At 38.0% G+C, this 21,958-nt stretch overlaps 1 protein-coding gene across 1 annotated transcript; it reads left to right on the top strand.

The window, feature by feature from the left end:
- Positions 1 to 185: 185 nt before the first annotated feature.
- Positions 186 to 20,587, top strand: PCGF6 (polycomb group ring finger 6; the record flags this gene model as incomplete). Its single annotated transcript, XM_032191221.1, has 10 exons — positions 186 to 491; positions 1,211 to 1,310; positions 1,750 to 1,846; positions 2,431 to 2,486; positions 3,535 to 3,594; positions 4,196 to 4,304; positions 8,608 to 8,635; positions 11,941 to 12,039; positions 15,143 to 15,229; positions 18,898 to 20,587. Coding segments are annotated over 10 exons (999 nt in total), but the record flags the coding sequence as incomplete, so codon positions are not given.
- Positions 20,588 to 21,958: the final 1,371 nt, after the last annotated feature.

Genomic DNA, 21,958 nt, shown 5'->3' with positions numbered 1-21,958 from the left:
TTTGCGACACTCAGGGCAACGGGCCGGGCGCTCGCGGCTTCGCTTTGCGGCGGCGCCGGAGGTGCTTTACGGCGGCGGCGAGGCGAAGCGCTGTGCGGGGGGGAGCCTGGAGGACTACAACTCCCAGCACCCCCCGCGCGCCGCCAGCCGCCGGCCCTGCGGTTGCCCCCCGGTGCCCGCCCCGAGCGATGGAGGCGGAGGCGGACGCCGGCTCCGTGCTCTCGGGCGGGGAGGGGGCGGCGGCGGCGGCGGCAGCGGGGCCCGCCGAGGAGGAGCGGGAGATGGAGGGAGCCCCCAGCTGCTCGGGGTCGCGCCCCGTCCCCTTCGAGTTCGAGCGGAGCCGCTCCGAGTCCAGCGGCGACGACGAGGAGGAGGAGGACGACGACGAGGACGATGAGGAGGAGGAGATGGAGGAAGAGGAGCTCGAGGGGGACCCCGGGGCACGCTTCGGGACGGACGACGGCGAGCTCGACTCGGACGACGACCGGGAGGTAGCGGGGGGGCGGCCGTGAGGTGCCCAACGGCTGTAACGGCCGTAACGGCCGCGTCGCGCGGCAGGGCCCGACTCCCGGCGTGCCCCGCGCCATCGGCGGGCGCGTGCGGCTCGAGGCGGGAGCGCTGAGGGGGGAGGGAGGGGAAGGGGGGGGAAGGCGCCTGGTAGCCTCAGGGACAGCTCCCGGGGTTAAACCAGCGCTGAAGCTGGGCTTTGGGGAGGTAACAGGTTTCTGGCAGGGAAATTCCGTATGTATAGTCCTCATAAACGCACCTCGTAGCCAGAATTTGGAGCCCCAAAGCTTTCTTCCACGCGCTTTCCAAGTAACGGTTTTGTTTGCCACCAGTGTTCGCTTCGAGCTTGCTGATTGTGTGATGTTTTCTGACAGTTTATTCAGAATCATTTTTCCCCAAAAAAGTTGGTTTGTGGTTTGTTTTTAGGCAGTTCATGAAATAAATAGGATCATGAAATAAATTGGATTCATAAAATAAATTGGATCACTGTTCCCAAAAAAAAGATCAATTCTGAAAACTAGGCAGAAGTCTTCAAAAAAGAGCTTTATACAACAAACGATTGACCTCTTAGGAAAACCCATTTCTGTAATTTTTTTTGTAACTTTTTCATGGTTCAAGGATGTGATGTTTCAGAAGCTGCAAATGCGTAACTTATCATTTTAGCCTCTATATTTAAACTCTTATCAACTCTTTTTATTTGTAGCGGATGATCAACCTGGCAGAGTTGACCCCTTACATCCTCTGTTCCATCTGCAAAGGTTACTTTATCGATGCTACAACCATTACAGAGTGTCTGCACACCTGTGAGTACCAGTGCTTCCATTCTAAGAATCTAGATGCAAATTCAAACAAGAATCAGGTGTTCAGGTGTTCTGGCTTCACAAAGGTAATTTGCTATTGATAGTGTGTGTTGTGTTTATTCTTGTTGTGCATTTCCTTGAGGAAAATGCATTTGTGGATATGTCAAGCATCAGAACATCATGAAGTCAGCTTAGTTACCCAAGATGAGAGGGAAGAAGGGAATATTGTGTAGAGAAAGAGGAAGTCCAAGTAAAACAAAAACAGAACAACTACATACCTTATGTTTTTAAGCAGGCTCTAAGAAAAGTTTGATAGAGTCATTGAAAGACTTTTTGTCTCTGACAAACCTTATTGACAAGTCTAAATGTAGTTGTTTCTCTTGCTTAAACAGTTAGCGTTGTATAATGGACACATGACTTAATGGATTTCTTTTCTTTACAGTTTGTAAAAGCTGCATAGTGAGACACTTCTACTATAGCAACAGATGTCCAAAATGCAATATAGTTGTACATCAGACACAGCCCCTTTATAATATCAGGTAATAAGTTGGTGCCTCTTTTGTAAGTGTAACTTCAGTCGAGTTTTGCTGTTTGCTTTTAAATGTTTCTTTCTCAGTGCCTGTACAGTGCTTTCCTATGTCAAATGAAGGAAGAGTTACAAGAGAGATATTGTGTTCTTTGTTTATGGAAGCTTAATAGCAAATGTAAAATTATTCAGTTCCTTGTTCTTTGAAAATTCTTTCCCTTTCTAGGGTTTGTTTACCCTTCCACCCTGGGTATTTTTATACGTTTGCATGGCGTTACAGATCACTGAGGTTTTAGCTATTTGTTTTGATTGTCTTTTAGACAAAGCTTTTGTTGGCATGGTTTAGCTTTTAACTACGAAAATGGAGTTTTGGTTTCTTGAGCAATTCTTGAAGGGTGGTGCCTTTTCTTTTTTTTTAACTTAATGGCTTCTTTTGAAGCTCTGTTGTCAGGACATGAATTAAGGCAGGTAGAGTTGCTGCGCTGTTGCTTTTATGTATGTCATATTTCAACAATATGTTTGGTGGTTTTCTCCCAGTTTGGGGTAATACAGAATGTTTTGAATTAAAGACACTCTTATTTTTATTCTCTTTGATAGGCTGGACCGGCAGCTACAAGACATAGTCTATAAATTAGTTGTCAACTTAGAGGAAAGTAAGTCCATTTCTTTATTGCCATCTAGAGTTTCAAAGCATGAGCAGAAAGAACGGTTGTTTGAAGTCTCATTTTTAACTCTTAGCTCCTTAAAGTAATTCCATAACATTTGATTTTAAATCTTAATTATCTATGCAAACTCGCATCTTTCTGGCCACAAACTACTGTTATACATAGCCATATGTACCCCAGACAGGTGAATATGTGTAGAATGAAACATGGTATGCAACAGTGTTCTGGAAGTTTTATTTTTAATTACTACAATGAAAGAGCAGTGATGTTGCAGTTAGCTTTGTTAATAAAATTCCTATTCCATGTTTAGTTGTCTGCAAGATAATATGCATTGTATTTTTAAAACAACAACTCTGTTTTTTTTGTGTTTTTCCCTGAAAAACACCAAAACAGGAAAAAGCATCCATTCTGATGATGGACCCAGCAGTCACTGTGCTGAAGATGCTTTGTTTTGCTCTCTAATGCAACACAGGTGTTATTGTGTACAAATACACATCCAGATATTTTGTAGTCATGCTTTGTATTTTTGTATAAATAAAATAACATTCCATCTAATCAATACTTCATTCCTCTCAGCTGAGGAAAAAAGTTGCTGGGACTGACTGATTCTCTCAAATGCTTTTTTATTCTCCCCACTTCTGAGTGTTTTTTTCTGATTTATTAAGTGTGTTCACTGTCATGTGTCCATTACTGGTGGTGGACTGAGTGAAATACACATGTTTAGTGGACTATATTGACTATAGACAATATGAAAGTAAGAGTAATGACAGCCAGAAGGATACTTCTTTGTGCAGTTATTTCAATATGGTTTTTGTCCAACTTACACTTTTTTTTTTTTTTTTTTCCATTTTTTACTAACAAAATCTGAGTCCAGGTATTTCCAGTAGCCCAACTTTGTATGGAATACTAGTGATAGTGGAGGTCTGTAGGCACTTGAAAAGCATTTCAGCTCTGATGAATGGAAACTGTATGGATGTTCTCAGCATCTGAAATAACATTCTAATCTTTTCTGTATTGTTTTGGCTTCTTTTCTCAGGAGAAAAAAAGCAAATGCATGACTTTTATAAAGAAAGAGGATTAGAAGTGCCCAAACCAGGTGAGCTTTAATCATTTAGAGGACACTGTTAAGGAAATATTTACTATCCCACTTATCTTAGCTTTCCTTCAAATATTAACTCACAACTAAAGAAAACAGGCGGTAATGAAAGTATGGGATTCTTGGTTTTCATAGTTCACAAATTACACAAATAGAAGATGAAAAGAGCTACACTAAAACCCAGATTGTGGTTGGGTATTTTTACGGATTATATTTCACCTACACCCAGGAAAATATATTTAAAGTACCAGCAGATTGTATTTTCTAGCCCTTAATAAACAGTGGAAGTGAAGAAGGTGGAAAAATAAGAACTTGAACATCCATAGACAAATGAGGGATTATCATAGTTATTTTTGTCTTACTGTCAAATAAACCTCTGTTTGGAGAGATGCTGAGCTGAAAGCTAACAGAACGCCGGTTCAAATACCCAGGATGAAAAGTATAAACAGCTGATTTGGAAAAAAAAAAAAAAAAAAAATTAGGATGAATTTCATGGGCGCTTTTTCCCCATGAGCTCATCAGTTTTGGTTGGCGCACATTAGTGTCTTTTGCTGTTTTTATTTCAAGTTGTGTTTGCATTTTGGCTATTTGAATATTTTAGCTGTCCCACAGCCAGTTCCAGCGAGCAGAGGAAGACCTCGAAAAGTTCTGGGCTCTGTGTTCCGGATCCCACCAGAGCTTGACATCTCAATACTTCTGGAATTCATTGGGTGAGTTGGGGGCAAATGTGAGAGCAAGTGGCTGATACGAGAGCTTTTAGTTTTGAGTGTGTACTTCTATCTTGAGTGGCAAGTAGGGAGCTGGTTTTAGCTTACTGTGCAACAGTGACTGCCAACTACAAATACCTTAGATGAGGCAGGTAAGGTTAAATATTTAAGGTGTCTTCTTATGAAAATAGATATCTAAAAAGTGTAGAGCTTTAAAACTTAGATGTATTCCTTTTATTTTCAATAAAGTAGTGTAGTCTCAGTAAATTGAATAATACCTGTCTCTTGTGCTTCCTAAATCCCTGTAGGTGGCAGTACCGTTAATGATGACTATACTAGGACTTGCTCGTGTAACTAGGGGGCTGCAACCATACATGATGACATGCTTTTATTAGCCATAAAAAACATGCATTCTGATGACACCACACCAGAAAGGGTTGTAGCCCTTCTGAACTGGGGAAAAGGAAGCAAAGAGACATCTCTGAAATTGGCATAGTATTAATGTATTGGCGTAGTATTAGTGTTTTGGGCACTACAGTACAGTTCCTTCAGGATACAGCACACAGACACGAATGACCAGACTACTCTACTCCTAGTTACAAAATATAGCGTCTGCCTGATGCTCTGTGTCTAGGAGAGTCTTTTTTTTCTGCTTTGCTGAGCAATATAGGTCACTTATTGCAGTCAGGTTTTTACTGTAGCCATTGTGCTACTCCAGTAGAAACATGTTCTTGATGTATTTATTAACTTCTAACATTTAGGGCTAAGGGACTTCTCTGACAAGGTGCTAGAAACTTGAGACCTACAAGGAATTTGTCAAATGCAATTGGTGGTTTGATAATTCATAAGCAGCAAGTTTTATCTGACCAAAACAAGCTAGGAAACCCAAGCAGCAAGAGCAGTAATTCCCTAAATGGTATAAATGGGACTAACAATGCTATTATTAAGTTTGCCTGACAGTTTCCAAGGCTTTATTGATTTATACTGAAGCTTTTGTATTGGGCATCGCCTTTTAGCCATAGCTTGGAGGGGTTGAGGGAGGAAATTCCAGCCCAAACATTTGAGCTGTTTTCAGGAACACAGTACGAAGAAATCGTATTGCTTTGCCCATATGCGGATTTACATGGCAGCGATTGAGAAATAGTGTAGATTAAAAGCTTTAACTGTGCAGAGAGGAAGTGGCTTGATTCTTGTGCAGCACATACCCCCTCTATGCAGACTGCTTCTCCTTTGGCTTGACTGTCTGCACAAAATGTTTGGAGAGCTCAATACATAATTACTGCAAACTAGTTTGCACAAATGATGGAAAATGAAGGCCTCACTAACTGGGAAGCTATGAGCAAAGCACATCAACTTGATTTGACTTCATGTCCTAGCTCTTTTGCATCTTATATCCAATTTTTCTGCTGCCTTGCTTCATTCAGAGCATAAAAAAAAAATTATTGTATGGATAGATTTTGATCGTGGAGGTGGGGTGGCTTATTTATTTTTTTTTTTTTAAGTGTGGTTGACCATCATGTGGCTTCCTTATTTCTTTAAATTGATAAGACAGGAGATTGTAGAAAGAAGGGCTTACAGCTAAACATCTAGGGATGAGTTCCTGCCTGTGCCATGAAAAATGCTTGTGACTCCACATAATTGACTTCTGTGGTAGTTTCCTGTATGACTGACTTGCAGGGGTGCTTCATGCTCACAAATGCAGCTTAAAGCTGTGGGAGTCATGACTAGAACAGTAGTATGAAGTGTTCTGCAGTCAAATCCAGTTTTAGATGTCTCAAACTGAGCACGTGCCATCCTTGGTTACTTTTTGACACAGTCTGTCTCAGGTTCCTCTTTTTAAACAAGGTATTATATTGCTCCTCTGCTGCGTAGGATGGTGTGGGAATACATTCAGACTTTGGAATAAGTGAGACTAGGAGGAAATTAATGCTTTCACGTTACGAGCAGGATTGTAAGTAAAGCAAAGTCACATATTGAACAAGGAGAGGAAAGCAAAGACACAGCTATTCAATGTGTATTGTCTAGAGAACATTAAAAGATCATTTTTTATTGTATTTATAACAGCTTTTCTTCTTCAATTAACGTTGCATGAGCCTCATCGTATATTTAATGCAGGCTCCCAGTGGTCTTGGTGCTCAGGCATGATTTGTTACCTTGTTGGTTAAAATGTGATGAGATGGATGTATGCAGACATAACTTAAAATGTTTTGACTGAAATTTCAGTAGAAAATAATAAATCTAATGCCATTTACCCTACGTTTGTGTTGGGCTAGGAATATACATGTGGTTATTTTATTGCCTCAGCTGTGGCTGTACCTCAGGTTAGCATCTAGACAGGAGCAGGAGGGATGCTCATTCAGGGACCTGTGGCAGGTACTGCTGGGCTGGCCCGCCAGGTGGCAGAAGGAGCATGCTTACACCAACATTGCCGTGTCTGAGTGATTCCTTGCCAGTTGCAATGTAAAAATGACTTTAATAACTGAAATTAGATTTTATTCCAAGTATGTCCCTTTCAGGTTGGAACACTGTTTCTTGATCGCTCTATAGAAAGCTTCCTTAGATTATCTTGACTGCAGGATTAGATACAGTTTGAATTCAGTGTGGCAAAAGTACTTTGATTTAGATCTCTGCTGTGAAAGGCAACCACTTACTCCCCCTGTGGCCCCGGGTTATTCTCAGCAGGGACAGCTTTTTTTTTTTTTTTTTTTTTTTTTTTTTTTTTTTTCCTTTCAGAGCAAGAGAAAGTAGCCAGACACTTTAGATCTCAAAACTAATTAAACACGTACATGCCTGCTTGTGGAACAAGATGGCTTTTGAATCTGTGTTGTATTTATTTTTTCTGGTAGTTTTATTTCAAGCTTCCATTCTAGTGCTAGCAGCAAAGCAATCATGAATGTGCAAATAACATCTATAGCATGTGAAACTGTCCACTGTGTTTTCGTTATTTGTATGGAAGGAAGCACAGAAGGATTGGAACAAAAAAAGGATGATGGCTTGACATCTGTGGCAATTTATTTTTGAAACATTTTTTAGCCTTTGATCTTATCTTATACCTTATCTTTAAGGGTTAATCTGTTTTCTTCAAAGGTCAAAATCAAGCAGTTTATCTTGGCAATGAGATGTTAAGAAAGCTCTTTGTATAAAGAAAACTCAGAATAGATGGGGCAATCCAGCACAAATTCTTACTTTGAAAGTTGATGTTGTCTATGTTATGTCTTTAGAGTATAGTAAGTAGTCTCCTGTGGCAGTGGAGCTATATCAAAGAAAATGACAGCAGGAGTGGAAAAGCTTGTATGTTTGCTTCCTAGTAAATTTAAATTTCACTTCAGTGGTAGAAATTGGTGATAGTTTTTAAGTCTGTCTGATGGTTAGTATGTATTTAGAGGTGGAGTTATCTAATTACAGTAACTTGAAGTGTCATGCTAATGTGTGGTCTGCACAAGCGTTACAAGTGCTTGCTGTGCAAGCAAATGGTCAGTAGAAATATAGTTAATTTGTAGTGCTATTTGATTTTTGCCTTTTCCAATGCAGTGAAATACTGCAATTTAACCTTGCTGTGCATGTACTTGCTAAAGTAATACAAGAGTAAGGGAATGTCATGAGCTGTGCTTAATTCATTGAGAATTTGATACGCTGCCCTACAGGATGGGGGTGTGGAGCCTAGATAACAGTCACGTGCTCAGGCTGTGTAAATCAATGAACCTCTATTGAAGGCAGGTAGGAATTTGGTCATTTGCCACCCTGTGTGTGTTTTACCTTCCAGAGAAGCACCTGCTGCTTTTCTGAGTTCCTAGATTGCATTACCATTAATCCTGTGATTATAAATAGTCTGGAAGGCCAACCACTGGCCCAGAAAGCCTCTTTAGTGGTTGGGCATGTTCTCTCAGCAGCTTTTAGGTACTGTCTGTTAAAGTTCCAAACATCAAGGATAATGAAGTGTGGATGTTTAAACAGCATTAATATTACAGCCTGTTCCCATGAAAACTAATGTTAGTGTGTGTAAAAAGAGCTTTAGGATGTGTTGATTTATTTTCCATTTCACGTAGACAAACTTCAAAGTCATAAACAGCTGAATTCACAAAAAGAAATGGGGAACCAAATAAAGGCTTGGTGGGAAAGATACATATAACTTCAGAGTAATATGGTTTTATATACTAGTTTAATGAAAGGAAGAGTCTGATTCAAAAATAAGCTTGGTATGTCAGACTATTAAATCAGAAAGTCATCATTGTAAGAAAGCTTGAGGGTGTTACTAACTGTTAACCTTAGCAATATTGATTGTGTTTACTCTTCTCTTGTTTTTCAGAGCTAACGAAGGCACAGGGAATTTTAAGGTGCAGATGTGATTTAAATATTTCTCTTATGCCACTATTCTCTTATTTGCTTATGTTTACTTCAGAAATACGTGTAACCTGAATGTATTTAATTTAGTTTCTTTGTTTTTCTTACATTGAGTGCAGCCTGAACTTTCACCAGCATAGCATAAATGAATAATCCTGCATTAGAGTGCATCGTCAAGCCTATCAATGCTACAGAGTAGGAGAATGCTTCCAAGGCTAGGAAACTAAAATTTTGTTGGGAGAATGATGTTGATGAAACTTCCCCTGGCTGATTCTAGGTTGTTATTTTTGCATCTCCTTCTAAAAGGTGCATTAGTATGGCTTTTCTTAGAATCCTGAACAATGGTGTAGTCATTCTCATACGAAACTGTTTTTGAAGGAGAATGCCTAATTGCAGTGAAAAGCTCACCTAGGTTATTCAGAGGAAGCATTACCCAAAGCACAAAAATGGTCTAATTTGTGATATGATTGAAATTTAAACAAGAAAAATGATGCAAGTTTTGTGGACAGTATGATGCACTTCCTTAGTCTGCAGCAAATTTATTCTTTTCTACATCCTTTCACTAACAAAATTAGTTGTCTGAATGGTGGTCATTCTGCTAAACAACAAATAGCATTCCCAGTCCTCGCCAAAGAATGTCTCTTCTTCCAGTATAGATCATATGACTGAGCTGAATTGGTGTTTAAAAAAAAAAAAAAAAAGAAAAAGAAAAAGCTGTGGATTAACTGCACATTGTGTACTGCCATAATTATTTCATAGGCTGTAATTAGAGATGTGCACAGTATCTCATTCCACTGTTTTGGCTAAACATTTAGAAAAAGATTCTATTCAGGAGCAAGAAGGAGGTATAATTAAAAATTATACAGTGTATGTTGCATTTTATCTTTCATTGTATCAATTGTAGGAATCAAAAGATAGAATAGCACAGAATATAAGAGCATTTTACTGGTATTGTTAGCGGCAAAACTCCAATTTTACTGTTGAAGAATTTGATCAAAAAGTGTGTTACTAATGGAAATATGGATTGTCTTCATTCCGTTTTTTTAATCAATTTCCTTTGTTTTCAGCTGAGTTGATCTTTAAATAAGGATATTCTCAGGCACAAATCTGAAATACTGGGTATGACTGCAGTTACTCCTGCTCTCTTTAATACTAATCACATTTGTTATTATCAGAGCTTAGCAAGCAATTTCAAACTCTCAAAGAAGTAACATTTAATATTCACAAAGAATTTAAATGTAATTTCAATTTCATAAATAGAAATTAATATGTAGAAGGGGAGCAATGTTCCTGAAAATGTACATGGATAATTTTCATCACCTGTTATACCCCTGCACCCATGCAGCATTTTGTTACTCTTTTTTTCTCATTACCTGTCATGCTACTGTTTGATTTTTTTATATTTTTTAATCTTTTTACCTTTATATCACCTGCCATACTTCCTAGATCTTATTTGCCCTTCTCTCTGGTTTGGTTTTCATCCTGTTCATTTTGGACCCAACAAGAATAACTGTAGGGCAATTTAACCATTTTACTAACTTATGTTTTCAGATATTAATGCTTGTGTCAGATACTTATTTTGCCGGATAGTCTTAAGTGCATGCCATTCCTACAGGAATAGTTTTGCCTTTAAAAAAAATACTTGCTCTAACATCATTAAGGAGTGTTTGTGACTCAGAAAAGTGATTTTGTGTCTTTCCCATTTAAGCCATAGTGTACCTCCATTCACTTTAACTCCAGTGTTCTGAAGATGTAGAAGGTGAAAAGCTGCCCACCTTTACTCACAGTGAATAGCTCTGTACTGCTTATAATCCTACTGTCCATAGACTAAAGTGCCATTCTGCCTTTGTGCGTATTTAGATTCCTGCATGATTTTTAAGAAATACTGCATCTTCTAACTAATATTCATTCTGCAGTATTTTCAAATTCCTTATTGCATGTTAACTTCCTGCGTCAGTGTATTTCTTCCCTACATTTTGTCTGTATTTTCATGCCTTTTTTTGTATTTTACGATCAAGAGGTTTACTCATCAGCCTTCCAAATCCTTCTTATGCATTTTCACAAAACATACCCTGGTCCTTTTTTAGCATTATTTTTTCTTTAATTATTTATCAGCCATATCTTTCTGAACTACACATTGAACTTCATATATGAAGGGTTTCCTTTTTGTCTTTTTTTTTTTTTTTTTTCTCCTGGGGGTGGAAGGAGAGAACAGGTTATAAGGCTTTTGGCTATAAACCATGATTTATATATGCAGCAAGCATAAATCCAGCATCATCAAGTTTGCATTAGCTTAGGTCAGGTCTGACTGGCATTTCTAGCTCTTATACATTAATAAATCAAACTATTGTTCCAAAAACACAGTTACAACATATCTTAATTTGTGATTGAATTCAGGGGTAGTCTTTGACCCCCTTCCCATCTACCTTTTTTTCAAATTAAAAGAATATGATGAACCTGGCTAGTAAATCACAGCTGTTCAGAAGTTAACATAAAAATCCAATTAATTGACACAAAAGGAAATCCATTTATTACTCTGAACTCAGTCATCTGCTCTGTCTTTGTGCCTGTTTGCTTGGCTGCCTGTATCAGCAGTCAGCTGTTTTAAAATTTTATCCACAGAGAAGAAACCCATTAAAATTGTGGAGGCTGACATAATAAATGTCATCTTGTTGCAGTCCTTGCTATGAAAGTATTTAGAAATTATGCAAAATGGTTTCAGACCAGTCTTGCCCTTGTGTTCCGCATAGTAGTTTATTTTAATTGATTCTAGAATGTCACGGACTGTTAAATCTATTCTAGCCCGAGTCATAATACTTCTAGCATGTCAAGGAACTTGAGATCCTTTGGTTACAAAATGATACGGTTTACCTATTTGAATTCATGTTTGATGCAAAAGCCTGATTTGTGGAAAAGAAGCAAATTTTAGGAAGTCTCTTGTGATTCTGAGTAATTGCTTTCTGGGACTGAAGGGGAGCAGAGTTCTTAAAAAGCTGCGTAATACCAATTTCTGTGCTGAATTTAAAGGAAATCTTATTCTCCACTACTTCAATAGTAAAATAGGACTGAAGTCAATAGGTGGTTATTTTTTGTTTAAAATAGCAGGAAGTTTGAACGTGAAGTCTGTTAATATATATTTAGTCTCTTCTGTATGAGGTAATCTGGAAGTATATCAAAGAAAGGTCCAAAACTTAAGCTGTCTTCAGCAGTTACTGGGCCTTCAGTCAGGTTTGGAGTTTGCCAGGGATGATGGCTGAAAATGTACAGGGTCTTAACATCTTGCATTTATTCTTTACAGCCTTTGGAGAAGAAGTTTGTGCGTGTTTCAGGGGAGGCAACAATTGGACATGTGGAGAAGTTCCTCAGAAGAAAAATGGATCTGGACCCTGCTTGTCAGGTATGCCACTTGTAAGGGCACGTATGAGTTTGCTGTGATCAATGTAATGCCTATGTTTCTGTTGCTCGTTAGAGTGTAGAAGTAACATTAGGGTTTTTGAGTAAGTATTCTGTTGAAGTGTTGTGATCCTCAAGGAATAGCTCTCCCACCTAATTTGCAATGTGTTTTAAGTTCTCGTTATTATTTGCATAGAGTTTCTAAAGTGCCATGTAAGATTTCAGCAGGCAAAATTCAAAATCTTTCAAAATCAAGCTATACCTGTGTTCTGGATGTCTTTCAGATTTTGTGATCTTGAGATCGCCTACTAGAGGTAACTTGAGAATTTTTTTTTTCCTGTTAGTTACTTTCTGCTTGGACTTCACCACTTTGCAACTCACTGTTAGTGAGTAAATGTTACTGTGTCTTAGCTGATAATTTCATAGACTTTCTTTCCAAAAAATTATTTTTTGAGTAATTTTTAGACCCTGAAACAGATGGTTTCTGGTACCTTTTGAAAAGAAAATCACAGCTAAGGGAAATTAAAAGCTTTGCTAGCTTTTGAATAACTAGCCCAGATACTCATGCTAACCTCAAATGTTTTCTTTGTCCTTCCCTGGATAATATGGGTTGGCATAGAAACTATTGATTTGAGATCTAGTGCTTTCTAGGCCAGATTTCCCCTTGGGATTAATCTTATGAGGAATGTCCCTTATATGACAGCTTTCCATTTTAACTTCAGCTTACTTGGTAAGCATTAACTTACAGTAGCCTGTTATCATATTTGTTACATAAATAGCTCAGTAAATGTCACTTCATGAAAATAATTGCCATAATGGAAAGGCTGCTTTATTTTAATACGAATTTTAAAAGCTGTGACCGAGTTATTAAGAGGATACACCTTCAATTTTCCTTTCAACAAAAGGTGAAGTTAAATTTCCCACTGTCTCACTAGGAGTCAGTACTAGTTGGCTTCAAATTTACCAGCCAGTCAAGACTATAGTAGATCTATACCACTTCTGTTGCTGGTGCATCCTTCATACTAGAATATATTAATTCTTTTTAAGGCACAAGGATTGCTGTGAGACATATATTTTGCAACTGCTTTCCATGCTGAACTAGGATTTCTTTTTCATTGTATATTTTAATATTTTTGTCCTAGCAGAATGAACTCGAGCATAACAATTAGCTAGCAGAAATTCTGCCTTAGGTGCTAGAATTTGATGATTAGACATTTGGCATTCTGAGCACTATGAGGAGGTGAATGAGAGAAAATTCCAAATTTATTAGAAGGCACTGATGTTTAATGACTACTGTTTGAAACTGGAGCAGCAGGAGGATGAGCAGTGGGATATTTTTGAAACAAGATTTCTCATTCTGTTTGGAAAGCTCATCAGCAGTTGCCCTTATGTCTGTTTATATTGTATATTGGGTAAATAGATTATATTTTCTGTAAAAATAGAACAAATAAAGTGTGCCTGTATGCACACTACGTACCAGTGAGAACAAAATTGAATTTTCAGTACTTCATGGTACAAAAATTATGTAAGTAGTCTTATGAAACAGAAGTAATTGAACTCATCACTGGAAAGTAAAGCAGATATGTCTGTCCTTCTAGAGTAATAAATCTAGAAGCTAGAATGCAAGGGAAACAGGAAAAATAACTTCAACCAGCTTTCAAAAACAAAAAGATAGGTTTCTTAAAAAGCCCAAATGTTGACGTTAAATATACATATGTATATATGGATCAATATCTAATCAATGTTTAATGTTATATCGAGGATTTTTCTTGCTGCTTCCTCTTAGAATCTAAAAGGAGAAGTAATATACAATTTACATCTTCTGCACATTTTGGAACTATTATTTAAGATTAAGTCTGGCATGGCTGGAGTATTCTGCATTATTCTCACGCTATATAGATGAAGTAAATAAGCCTGTTCCAAGTCTCTAAGGATTAGAATTCGTGTTCCAGTTTCTGAGAATAATAACCTGCCAGCGTGAGCAGACCTAAATATTTTCATGAAGAACAGGAGAGAGATAGTGGGTCAGAATGCAGAAGAGCATAAATACAGACAAATTGCACTGAAGCACAAAGTACATTCTATCGTGGAAGACTATATAAGAGAAACCATGGAAGAGTACATGTAATGATACTGCAGTATGCTTCCTGACTAGTTCAGTGGCAAAGCATAATCTTGCTCGTTGCTGAAAGCTGTGGAACGGCATGTTGTCAGTGCTCTTAATTCTGAGGTTTGGTCATTGTAATTCAGGTGACAGCCCTCTGGTTTCCACATCCAGGAATTGCTGATAAGGAGAATACAACCGAGCTGCAGTTGTGAGAGAGACAGTGCTGTGTTAGCTGCTCTAATAAGGAAACTTATTTTTCATAATACCTCATTCAGAATACCTCAGTCTGAATCTATTTTTTCCCAAAGTAACAGTCTTTGTGGGCAGTTACTTAACAGAAGTGCCACCTCCAGAATTGCAGGCATCACTGACATAGTTTAGCTGCAGTAGAGGACGTTACTTAGAATTGCAGAGTACGCCCTTCACTGGCATCCCAGAAGTATTGATTGCATTTTGAAGGACTGTGTGAAAAGTATTTGCTGACAGAGGCATACAGTGAGCTTAATCTTTTTTATTCAAACCCTTCCTCCAAGCAGTCTTGTTAAGCAGAGTTATTCATACATTTTCTCACTCACGGTAAGAGTGAGGGAAGCACTGGCTCATTTCTTGCCAGTAGCACTGACAACTTGCCCTTTTTTTGCAGCTGATGAATGACTGAGGATGTTTGTGGGATCATTTTAATATGTAATCTAAATTCCCATTGAATCCATCACAGCTATTCCTAAACAGTTTTTTAGTGGAAATGCCCAACTGGGGCTGAACCAAACCGTCTTCTCTGATGCGAAAGTGAGCCCCAATCTGGGGAGTGCATTTGGGCTGTGCATGCTAAACTCATTTGAACAGCAAAGGTGAAGATGCCTATAGCATCAAAAACACTAGAATTCAACTCTTTCAAACAATGTTGGGTTTACTTTATGAAATATCAAATGTAAAGGGCTTAGATGCTGTTTTACTAGTCTAAGGGTAGGTTGAACTTGACTGTTTTTGTGGGCTTTCACAGGTAGACATAATATGTGGTGATCACCTACTAGAACACTACCAGACGCTGAGGGAAATCCGGCAAGTCATAGGAGAGAGTGCTGTACAGGTACGTATGGCAGCTGGGGCTTTGTGCTAAGTTTTCTGGTTGAAATTAGAATATTTTTTAAACTATTAGGTAACACTAACTTGTCTGAAGAAATCACTTAGAAAATCTTTTCAGCTTATGCAAAATGTTCTTTATGTTTTGGTTTGGTTTTTGAGTACAGTCACTGTTAGAGGAGAAAATTACCTGTTTCGAATTGCTTTTTTTTCCATTTGCAAGTTCATTCACGTCAGCAATTACTCTTTTTGCTGAGGAAAAGTGGGTTCAGAAAGGCAGATAAGTTTCAGTTTGTCAAAGAATGCATGTTCAAATTTATGCCTTTGGCAGTATTTATATTGGAAGAGTTTCTCAGAATTCAGTGCAGCATAACATACATCGTGATTTGTTTTTCTGGGCTGTCATCGCTGTAATGTTTTAGGTGGTTTTAGTCCTAAAGAGTTATTAAATGCTCATAGTGGTTTTGATTTTTGGGTTTGTCTTTTTTGCATACTGAGCAGCAATGTGTAATGCTGTCTCAGAGCATGACTGAACTAAAAGGTACAAGGTAGTGGGATTTACCTGTTCAGAATTATTACGTGCCTTTCTGACAAGTGTTGGAAGATTAAATGTTCAACCTTCTTCAAGGTTGTCTGATTTTTTCCCAGCTTTGGGACTAAAGTTTGGTAAAATAAGTATTCCTAATACAGACCCCATAGTAACTTATTTGTATTGCTGTAATTGGAGTGAATAGGTAACTGTTCTTAGTGGTTGAATATAAATGACTAACATGATAATTTTTGAGTACTTGATAGAAGGCTTTAAAAAAATCTTGTTTTACTTCACACGTCTGTTTTTAATCATGTTAAGTGCACTTATGTTCAGCAAGTACAGTTTTACAATAAATTTGTTATAGCCTCGTAGATTTAAAGATACTTTAAGGTTTATGAAATGGAGTTTGTTGGTTGAGCCTTTCTAATTAGCTTGAAATGTGATTTTTAACTCTAGTTAGGGAAGAAAAATACAAATGTTACTGCACAGAATTAATATGAAAAGAAGTAACTGCTTAATTTTTAAAACTAAAGCTTCAGAAATTTACTGCAAGGAGTAAATTTCCTGCAAAGACTGACAGAAATTTCTGAAAGGCTCAATTTTGCTACCAAGCGTTGAGATCTGCCTGTGATCGAGAGTTTCCTCAAGTAGCTGAGGAAGGAAGCTTGTTGTTAATTACACAGGCATATAATTTCTTCCCTGCATTACCTTCGTCCCCTCTGCTGCACAAATGCAACATGAGCCAAGCTGCTGGTTATTTTCTCCTGTCTGAAATTGTCCTTCTCAAGGCTCTGCGTCACTGATGGGTATAATGAGCTCACACATGGGAAAAGCTAAAGAGAGTAGATTCTTTTATGTCCCTGGCCCTTGGCACAGAGGTCTTGCAGATTATACTGCTCTCTTTGTAACTCTCACCTTTTTGTAACCCAATCTCATTGTGTTTTTTTAGCGTCTCCTGAGCTAGGCAGTAAGAGCTGTGATCTGATTTAATTAGCGTGACCCTCTAGCGCGCATCTGGTATGAAAGTGCTTTACTCTTTGCTGTGGGGATATTGAATTTGGAAAGTGGGGTGCTTCTTGTCACTGCTGCTCTTAAAACATCAAAAAGTGCATATGCTACGATTTTTCTGTCATTCAGCTTATATTAGTTTATATTAGGGTTTAACAGGCAGGATTTTTTCCATTTTAGGACAGGTCTACAAGTTTCTGGGGGGTTGCTGTAAGAAGGGTTTACACTTCTCTCCTTTTTTTTTTTTTTTTTTTTTTTTTTTTTACTTTGGGCACATATGAGTTATTCTGATTTGAGATCTGTAATAAGCCTCATTTTCAGTTTGGATTTCCTTTTCGGAATAGTGTCTAGAAAAAATAGCTGAACAGACATAAAAATGTATAATATCTAAAAAGAGGCCAATTACAGAGTAAGCAATACCAGTACTGGGTTAAGTCTCAGCAATTAAGTAATTGCATTGGCTTGGCCTTTTGGTTTAAGAAGGATATATCCTGTGTAAATAGCTAACTTCTTGAAATGTCCTATTGCCAAATACATCCATTTGAAAGCTCATTAATCAAAGAATACATTGTAGCATTTTTTCTTGAAAATCTTTATTTTCTTTAAGCAACTTTTTCATAGAGGAAAATTGTTTTGATCACAGTTCTCTGAAAGGAATTTTGAATGTGCTTTATTTTTTCTATGGAAGTAGCCAGCAGGCACAATGAGTATAAATACGGCTTTGTGGAGGTATAGCAACATACTCTGTGCCAAGAGGTTGGTAAGTAACTTCAAAGGACTTGTTTCACCTAACAAGAAGTGAAGACAAGTATCTCCTATCAACACTTTGTAGTGTAGTCATCCCACTTTGTTAGGCATAGAGTAAATGTTGTTTTTGACACTTCATATAAAAGACTACTTTGACCCACTTTTCTGCATTTTAATCCCTTTGAATCATTGGACACAACGATATCAGTCATATGATCAAGACTGGAGATCAGAACAAAGCGTTTGGATTTTATTTCCCTTGGATTTGACTTGCAGATGCCAAAGTTTATGGATTTGAAAGTGACTGAGCAAGTTTGTGGGTTTTTTAAATGCAGTCCTTCACACAGAACTGTGGAACTTCTGTGGAACATATCTCAGGTCCTAATGTTAATGGATAAAACATCAAAACCAAAATACGGTAGAAATTCTAATGTGTCAGCTGTGATTAATGCATTTCTCTCTTCAAAAGAAAACATTTACTAAAGCCTGTCCATATAAATAGGTCTAACGTGACAAGTCAGATTCCCAGGGGATCAGTAGCAGGAACAGGTTTCAGAGGTGGAAGCAGACTAACTGCTAGACCTTTCACCAGCTGTGCGTGTGAATTAAGTGACATAAGTAAGACATTAATGAGTCAGGAAGTATCCCATCTCACAAGTGAAAGGTTCTTTTGTTAACTTCAGTAGAAGCATGGGGATTTAAGAAGTGTTTAGTTGTGCATCTAGAATTAGGAAGAAATGGTAAGCTGGCACCATAAGTTCTCTAACTATTTCTGCATAAGGAAAAAACTGACAATTATATTTAATGTGTTACTGACATATTCAAGACTCTGGCTAACTTGTAGAGATGTAAACAATGCTTTTCTATTTAAAAATAAAAAGTTTAACTTTTGATATGATCTGTTATATTGTCTTTCTAGCTTAAGTTATCCCAGTTGCTAAAGGTAATAAAGCTGCAAAAAGGTAGAGCCACCAGTGAATTTAATAAAATTAACATTAAAAGTTGGAATCTGAGTTCCATGCTCAGGCAACTATGTGTTTCCTCCCTCTTTTCCTGCATTCTCTTTCTGTGTCTTTTTGACTTTCAGTGTCCTGAGTTAATGACCAGATTTTGGCAGCTCCTTCTAGAGCTATTTAAGTGATTTATTCTGCCTCGTAGTATCATGTGGAAAGCAATATAAGTTGTAAAGGGAGCCTATTATATGAAAATGAGACAATTCCATTATAACGCTTAAAAATTGCATTCCTCTTATGGAAGCGGAATGCTCTGAAATGAGTGAGGTTGAAGCTGCAGTTCTGCCATGCAAGTGTCATACTGGGCTGTGATGAAAATGCCTCATGGAGAAGGTAAAGTGATATGATAACACAGTTTATCTCTCTTCTCTCTAGGATGGCTTACTTGTACTGCACTATGGCCTCGTGGTGTCTCCGCTAAACATAACCTAGATTGCTAATACATCAGAAGGTGAAAGAATGCAAAGTCCTCAAGCTTCTTCACTGCTGTTTCTCACCAAAGAAGGCCATCATGTTTTCTGTGACAGGAAGCAAGTAAAAGGAACCACTGCTAACTGCTGTATGCTTGTAATTTAACATCTGACTTTATCACTGTTTTAAAAAAAAAAAAAAAAAAAGCTTCTGTAGGTACAGCTGTGGATGTTGCTATGCTATGCTTTGTGTTAAAAATGACTGTCTTAAAATTTCACTCAGCTCAGGGACTTTAAACGCTCAGAGTTGCTGCATTTCTTTAAATACTTCCTAAAACCACAAGATCTCATGGGGTGAGCAGCCCTTTTCCTCTAAGCTATGGGATTTGCTTACTTTCTAAGTGTCTAGCTAGAATAGTGCTCTCAGGGATGATCTTCAGTGGGCAGTATAATGTATTCTGGGGAAGAGACAGTCATTTGGTAGAAAAAGTGAATGGTGATCATTTGTCTTCAGATGTGATTTAGTGAGAAGGGAACTCTTGAAATACAGACCAAAATAGGTAGAAAATAATGTATCACAAACATTTTTCCCAGAAGTAGCATTAAATTTACTTGTTTTTCTTCAAGAAAAACAATTTTGTTTGCACTGGAGATAAATTTGCTGGTAGCTTGACTTATACCAAATGGTGGATTGTACATCTCCACTCTTAATGGAGATGAGCTGGCTGTAAGCTGTTTAAACTATGCATGGAAAAGAAAACGTAGCACCTCTTTCTACCTGCTTGCTGTATTTACAATAATCACTGTCAGCTTGATTCTGCTGTCACGTAAAATCTGTCAAATGACTTGACTAGCAAAAACACAGGTTCTTTAATTTTAGCACCCATCTTTCTAGCAGCAGTGAAAAAATAGTAGCTTTTTCCACGCCTTCTAATGTGTATTAGTGCAGACCAGGTTTGAGTATGTTAAATAACAAAATACGTGCCTATCACTACTACCAGATTCCCAGAAGACAATAGATATCTTTTTTTATATTAAAAAAAAAAATAATAATAACATAAAAACGCTAGGGTTTTGTGATAATTATATCTCAAGTTCTGTGTAAGATTTCCATTGTTTCTTGTGCAGCATTAAGGATCAGAGCTTTGTATGTTACGGTCTTGCTGCGCTCTCAGTCATAAACATGGGAGAGAGCTGTGAAAGCTGCTGTTAGGTACCAGGCTCCCTCGATGGTCAATGTAGTGAAGGGGGTGGAGATCCCTTTGTAAGGCGTTTCAGAGTGCCTAAGCTAGCTCAAAAGCATTTGCTCCCTGTCACGTTCACTGCTATGCTGTCAACCTAGGAATACTGGGATCTTTTGTCTAAAAAATGCTTTCATGAATCCTTCCTCAGGTCTTTACAATAAATGTTCAGTTTTGCCTGTGAAGATGACACCGTAAGATAAAGTCTTAGTGGAAGTAATTCCCGTGATGCTTCTAAAAAAATTAACAAACATTTATAACTATGGTTTCCTATTTTACTTTCAAAGTTTGTACAAACTTAGTGTTTAAAATGCAGCAGAAAATGGGATTATTTTGTAAACACTTTGTGAGTTGTGTTGATAAGAGATTATATATTGTAACAGTAAAATAAAGTTTATTTTAGCCAATTTTAAATTGAGCTCTCGTATTTCCATTCTGTGCTACCTCTGTCAGCCTCAAAATTGTAGCAATTTAATATTGAAACTGCTGGATGTTCTCTGGGGTTGTTAGAATCACAAACTTCAGTTTAATGGTGAAAGGTAATTTAATACCAGAATCTCCAATTGATTTTTCAACATAGATACAAGGCCTATGTAGTTACAAGACTTTTTTTGTGCTTAATACAGACATCTCTTTGCCAAAGCCACTAAATTATTTTTGTTTGTGTTTCTGGTTGTTGTTAAGTCCCTTGTGAACCAGGTCTTTCTCTGCCATTCTGATCGTCCTGGCTTTATACAAGGTATCTGGCTTGACAATACTGTCTCTTCTTGTTTCATCACTACTTACAGTTTTATTTATATATAGCTCTATGCTTACAAAAAAATAGCAGCATAGTCACATTTTACATTGCAAATTCTCTCCTAGTCCTGGCTTGAACTTCATGCCTACCGAAGGGCTTGTTTCCAGAGCTAACCAGCTGTATAGAAGCTGATAGGATTATTGTAGAAGGACATAAATTTGAATTAACTAACTTGTGCATAGCTTCAAGATGACAACATTGCCACTGCCTCTGAGGTGAATGTCAGTCTCTGTTTTAATAAATAAAAATTAATGACTGATCAACTAGGTAAACTGTCTGCTAAATTGGTAGTTACTGTTTCTGAAATATCTTTGCTGTTTATCTGGGGGGTAAATCACATGCTAGTAAAAATGCAGATGATCAAGACTCCCTTTTGCACTCTTCCAGTGGCTTAATGAGAGGTCAACTGAAGCTTCGATGCAATTTTGTTACCCAGGATGTTTTGTTATGAGCCCTTAGTGACTTCTTTTATTTCACATTTGTTCACTTCTTTTCTTCCTCAGTTGCCTTCAGAAAGCATATTCTTAGCTTAGCCTTCTGGCTGAACATCCTGCCGCCTTCTACCCTAGAGCATTCCCTCAAGGTGCTGATGCTCTATCTGCTCTCCAGCTCCTGCTGCACCCCCTGGGGCTCTGCTTGGCACATCAGCATGCAGCGGGGGTGACCTTTGGCAGTTGCCAAGGCTGAAATGTGGGCTGTGCAGTTTCCTGCATAAAGATAATCAGCCTGCTTGCTTTAAAATGTGCCAATCTTCTTTCAGCTCTCCTGCTGCTGTTTATTTCTGTTGGTCTCCTTTTAACCTTGGCTTTCCTCCAGTCACTTCTGGTTCTGATGATAGAAGAGCTGTAACAGCAGACCGTCTATGGGATGGCATCTCTGCCCTCATGGGAGATGAGCCAGCTTCACACTCAGGAAGCGAGAGGAAGGTGTGCTTGGACTTGTTAGTTTACAAACAGTATATCATTTCCTCACTTAATAACTCTGGT

Source organism: Aythya fuligula, chromosome 7 (genome assembly GCF_009819795.1).
Source record: "Aythya fuligula isolate bAytFul2 chromosome 7, bAytFul2.pri, whole genome shotgun sequence".
Taxonomy (NCBI): domain Eukaryota; kingdom Metazoa; phylum Chordata; class Aves; order Anseriformes; family Anatidae; genus Aythya; species Aythya fuligula.
This window is presented reverse-complemented; position numbering and strand designations above follow the sequence as displayed.